At 39.8% G+C, this 5,750-nt stretch overlaps 1 protein-coding gene across 1 annotated transcript in view; it reads right to left on the bottom strand.

The window, feature by feature from the left end:
* Positions 1 to 1,132: 1,132 nt before the first annotated feature.
* LOC107873724 (cullin-1) overlaps positions 1,133 to 5,750 on the bottom strand; it is an 18,580-nt gene continuing 13,962 nt past the window's right edge. The window contains 16 exon segments of the mRNA XM_047413499.1: positions 1,133 to 1,593; positions 1,673 to 1,840; positions 1,946 to 2,164; positions 2,233 to 2,288; positions 2,291 to 2,375; positions 2,445 to 2,606; positions 2,694 to 2,814; positions 2,888 to 2,943; positions 3,035 to 3,184; positions 3,407 to 3,493; positions 3,577 to 3,606; positions 4,401 to 4,460; positions 4,541 to 4,621; positions 4,743 to 4,832; positions 5,382 to 5,459; positions 5,537 to 5,740. Of these exon segments, the coding sequence (XP_047269455.1) occupies positions 1,492 to 1,593; positions 1,673 to 1,840; positions 1,946 to 2,164; positions 2,233 to 2,288; positions 2,291 to 2,375; positions 2,445 to 2,606; positions 2,694 to 2,814; positions 2,888 to 2,943; positions 3,035 to 3,184; positions 3,407 to 3,493; positions 3,577 to 3,606; positions 4,401 to 4,460; positions 4,541 to 4,621; positions 4,743 to 4,832; positions 5,382 to 5,459; positions 5,537 to 5,740 (1,749 nt within the window). The 3' untranslated portion in view covers positions 1,133 to 1,491.

Raw genomic sequence — 5,750 nt, 5'->3', positions numbered from 1 at the left:
CGTTGCTTCTCCCCCTGTAGCTGTAATTCTTGATTTGTCACTACTTTGATTCAAAAGGATTCAAAAGGTAAAGTCTATGAAGCATTGCTTCTCCCCCTGTAATCGTAATGCTCAATTTGTCACTACTTTATTCAAAAGGTAAAGTCTACAAAGCATTGCTCTCCCCTTGTAGTTGTAATGCTCAATTTGTCACTACTTTGATTCAAAAGGTAAAGTTTACGGACCGTTACTTTCCCTCTAGAGTTGTAATGCTTGATTTGGCACTACTTTGATTCAAAAGGTAAATATGGTTCGCAACTTTCTCCGTTTTTGACAACCATAACCCCTTATCATTTCGATTACTTCATCCATAATGGAAGTTGTCTCCTGATTGTGTTTTTTAAACTTAATGTAGATGTGTTTTTAAACTTAATGTCTACCTTCACGAGGTACGAGTAAAGTTTGTATGCACTCTATGCTCTCTAGGTCCAGCTAACGAGATTACATCGGATATGTTGTTGTTGTTAAGTACAAAAGTTTAGATACTTGGTCCGGGAAAGGACCCCACCACAAGGGTTTATGTATGCAGTCTTACCTTGCATTTTTGCCGGATGCTGTTTTCAAGGCTTGTACCCGTGACCTCCTGGTCACATGACAACATCTTTATCAGTTACACCAAGACTCTCCTTCGATGACTATTATAGTAATGACCACTCAAATTATACACTGAAGGGACATGTCACATCTATATATAAAAAATAGGCATAAAACATAAACGGACTCTTAAACTTGGTCTCAACTGACAAGCATTTCAACTTTGAGTATACACATCTAGACACCTCAACTTGTCTTGACTGCCTGAGTTGAACACTCCACAACTTGCAAAACGATAATCTAGACACTTCCACAATTTATATGCAGGCACAGTGGAGACGAGTTGAAGTGTTCAGTTGTTAGTCGAGAACAAGTTGTCGTGTCTAGACGTGCACTCTCAAAGTTGAAGTGCTTAATTGCCAACCAAGGCCACGTTTGAACGTATGTTATACATTTTGCAACTACACTCTTCTGCTTAGAACCCCTACGTCTAAATTCTGCATCTGCTGCTGCTCAGGTAAAACATAGCAATAAAAAAGACAGGATTGGGAGGGGGAAAGAGTCCATTGCTAAGCAAAAACAATCAACAATAAATGTTGGCATAACTGCAACCACCAAAGTATAAGACTTGCACAAAAATCAACAAGAACAAAGGGAAATACATAGTGATACTGCTAAGAATTGTACTGCAAAGATGAACTAAGACAGCTGACAGATGGTGATATCTAAAACTGTAAAAATTTTCTCGTCATAGAGCAAGATGCAATGATTATCAAACTGAAACTGCAAACACATTGGCTTATGAGATTTACGAGTCTTTCTGACGTACAGTAAGCTACAACAACCAAGAAACTAGCAGTCCTTATTCGACGTAGTGTCAAAGTGCAGTCAATGCCAACCAGATATGAGATCAGTGCCTCAAGCAATGTACTTGTACGTGTTCGTGTTCTCCAGGTCTCTTTCCAAGTAGTCTCGAGTGATAAGATCTTCGATCCTCTTTTTGATTGCTTTGACATCAGGCTACATAAGTCGAAATTCAAGAATCAGACAGACAAAAGCTAGCAAATGAAATGCCCAATGGTTGAAAAATTGTGTATACCTTGAACATTTTGCTCAACTGCTCAACACACTCCAAAATTAGCTGCTGATGAGTTAGAACTTTCTTGGCCTTCATTATACGCACCAGACAGGCGTCAATGGCATAACGCCTGTCCTTGCCGACTTCCTCAACCATCTTCTTCCTATCGTCAACAGGAGGCAAAGGGACCTGGAAGGTGGAAAAAAGTCGCGTTGCTAAAGTGTAAGTTCCATGTATACCTATATAAAGAAGCATCGTTGTGAAGTAACTTGAAGTTCTAAACAGTATCTATACCCGAATCCTCCTCATTTTGTCAGTAAACTGAGTGTTAAACTCAAAAGTATCAGTTGATGAAATAGTTCTACTGCTGGGCTCCTTGTTAAGAATTTTGTACTTGGCACATGACACAGATGCCAGCACTCTGGTTAAGTCTTCATCGGCCAAGTTTAACTCACTCTTGATGTCGGAGTAACTCCATTTATCAGAAGCGTTGAAGAGTAATAAAGCAGCAGCCTGAAGGAGAGGGAAAAATGTCAATCCAATGGCACATTTGCAATAGAAGTACTTGACAAATCGATCACCTGGTAAGTTCCGAGAATCAGTTCAATAGTTTTCTGCTCAAACTTTCCGTTAAGATACATTGTCCCAATGAGAATATCCAAGTCAATTTCCTGTGTTTCGTTTTCTTCTGATAAAATTCCTTGAAGGATTCCACACCCTTCGCCTGATGACAAAACCGAAGAGCTCAGATCAGCAGAAAAAAGGATCTTAACAAGAGAAGTCAAATCTTTACCATTTCGACAGGGAGATTCAGATCACAAGATTTATAACTAGGCCAGTATCCAGTTGTAAGAACGGTGACAGTCATATCGATTCCAGGATTCGCTGCAGGGTTCTTACTGATATATTCCTGTAAGTGAGTCTGATTTTCCTTCACCAATGACAAATCTGTTACCTGTTTTACATTTCCAGTCATTCGTTTTCAGATATCTCAAGCGCGGTAAAGAGACAAAACTTTCGAAGTCCATTGAACAATCCTTACCATTCCCTCCATCTTGGATGTAAACTGTCCACCACACTGCTGTTTTAGCTTTGATAAGATAAGCCTTTCATGTTCTTCATTGCCACTTCTATCAAAAAGCAATCGGCGAGAAAGCTTCTTCCTATAAGTATTAAGACAGTTAGCATATCAAATGGTTAAAGATGTCAAAACAACTGCTGGCACTGAATTCCAACCTGTAGAACTCAGCAAACACATCTTTGTCGCTGATGTACATCACAAGCTTGACCACCTAAACAAAAAGTACACAATTTTGACGATGTTTGAGCAAAGATATGAAGTTCGACCACCAAATTGATCGGAGATGTAAAATTTGTGCATACCTTATCCAATGTATCCTCAATAGCATCGTCACTGAGTTGTTCATTCCCACCTTTCTTAAGGGTATTATCACAGTAAGAAGCAAGGAGCTCCGCGGTTGAAGAGCCGGCAACACTTTTGTTACAGAAGACCTCAAATGCCTCCTTCAGAGCCTATGAGAGTCAAGAGTTTATACATCAGTCTAAGAGAACCATTCAGCGGAATGCGTGATGACGATACAAAAGTGCACATTAAGCGATGCGAAAGGCTTAACACTTTTTGAGCCTCGATTCAGGTCTTACGTGCACCTTTGACAACACTGAACATAACTATATAGCGTCTCAAGTAATTCATCGTAAAAGGGATCAGCGTTCAGCAGTTAACAGTCAGAATACCTTGTGAAAGATAGTTTTATCAGCAAAACAACCTTTCACATACACCATATACTTGTCATGAATCTCAAATGCCTTCTTGACAAAGTCCTGAGGGAAGAGATAGGTCCATCATTGAACCGACAGTTACATAAAAAGGACCTATGTTCACAATATCGAAGATAGTATTTTACCTGCTCCGGTGAACTTCCTGAACTTTCGGTCTGTAGAAGGACATACATATCATCATTGACAAATCTCAACACTAAAAACAACCATGCAGAACAAAATTACTTGGAAACAATAAGCATAGCAAGTCGTGGAACAAACTTTAGATAGGATGCTCCAGTACGGAGGTGTGAGAGGCTGGCTATGGATGGTTTTAGACGGGGTAGAGTTAGGCCGAAGAAATATTGGAGGGAGGTGATTAGGCATGACATGGAGCAGTTACAGCTTACGGAGGATATGACCCTTGATAGGAAGGTACAGAGGACGCGGATTAGGGTAGAGGGTTAGTGGGTAGGAGTTCGTCCGCAACAATAGGGAAGAGTGCTTTGTTTGTATCTGCGTGTGGAGTTTCTTGTTCGTGGTGTTTCGGTGATGTCTATGATTTCGAATAGATAGTTTATAGTATTATCTTGTGGGTGTCTTCCTTTATTATCTAGCAGTGCTTTATCCCATTTTGTTGTGTGCTTTTATGGTTTTTGTTGGTTATATTGTCGGGGTTCTATCGGAAACAACCTCTCTACTTTGTCTGAGGTAGTGGTATGGACTGTGAACACATTACCCTCCCCAGACCCCACTGTGTGGGAATAGACTGAATATGTTGCTATTGTATATCTACCTTGTCCTCTTCTTCTTAAAACTTACGTGGACTTAAGACTGGCTTTACAGTATTCACAAAAGCGTCCTATCATAGCATAAAACTTTGTCGAAGAGGAGTTAATGGAAGCTAATAGTGAAGTCAACAGACAGCATTGTCAAGTAAAGCACAAATTTTGGTTATTAGACAGCAAACCTTGTTCTGTGCTGCATCTGCAGCCTGTTGAACCACGACCATGCCTTCAGCAGCAATGTGCTGCAAATACGCAACATCAGATATCGCATAGCCCCAAATCGGAATGGTTGCTTAGCAAACGGTACGGATGATCAAAATACCTGCTTAAATATCTCTGCAACTAGTTCTATCCCTTTAGGAATTTTGTGGAATAGACTATACATTCGAGTTAATTCCTCAACCTGCATGTAGGATGGAAGAACGGAGGAACACGAAAAAGCAAAACAACATCAAATACAACATAAGATACATAAAAACAATTAAGCGCATAACGTTATACAGAAAAGTTCAGCGTCTTAATACCTTCTCGTCTTTAAGCAACGCTCGGCATCCAGAATCCTCCTTCTCAAGCAACTGATTGGTATATGTAATCAATACCTGATTTTGCACTTTCTGCGGCAAAAATATTGGTCTCAGCCAGTAATATAATTAACTGAGTCTTTCTAAGAAAAATCGACAAACTTATATTTGTGTGTTTGGTTCAAGAAAGAAAAGGATCCGTAAGTAAAAGAACACTTAATATTTGGCAAAGAGGTACAACTTCTCGATACACGACACATCCTCTCTTACCTGTCTCAACCGTAAAGAAACTCAAACTTTGAGTGTACACGTTTAGACACCTCAACTCGTCTCCATTGTGTCAGTTGAACGATCCAAATTTATGTGTCATGTTATCGTTTGGGTGTCCACGAGACACAGGGGGACGAATCGGATTGTTTAGTTGTCACTTGAGACCAAATTGAGGTGTCTAGATGTGCACTCTCAAAGTGGGAGTGCTAATTTGCCAGCTGCGGCCAAGTTTGAGTACTTATAACAATGTATCTTCGTTATACATTCATTTGTACACGTGTATCTAAATGCCATAATGTACGCTAAGATGGAAGATGCTACTAGCTATCACATGACACAACACAGATATAATTGCGAAACTCCAAAACTGACCTCCAGAAGTTTTGTCTCACTGTTCGTGTGCAGATAATGAGAAACTCTTTCCTTCTCTTTTTTCAAGCACTCATCCGCCTGTGTTAGCAAAAAACGGGTGTTAGAACCTATTCCGGTATAACAAAAGGAATACAAAGAGTTGAGAAAATCATTACCTTCAGCATATATTCTGGACAAGTATCTTCGACAATCCAGGTTGAAGCTTTCCGAGAATAATGACAGGCAGAATCTCGAAGCATTGCCTCTTCAAAGTCGTTAACGTAATAATCCATTTTTCCTTTTCCCATCTCAATATACAAATTTATCACAGTCTTCAGTAAAGCTCTGTCGATTTTCTCACCCTCGCGTTCCTGATCAATCTGATACAAA

The sequence above is a fragment of the Capsicum annuum genome, chromosome 6 (genome assembly GCF_002878395.1).
Source record: "Capsicum annuum cultivar UCD-10X-F1 chromosome 6, UCD10Xv1.1, whole genome shotgun sequence".
Lineage (NCBI taxonomy): Eukaryota > Viridiplantae > Streptophyta > Magnoliopsida > Solanales > Solanaceae > Capsicum > Capsicum annuum.
This window is presented reverse-complemented; position numbering and strand designations above follow the sequence as displayed.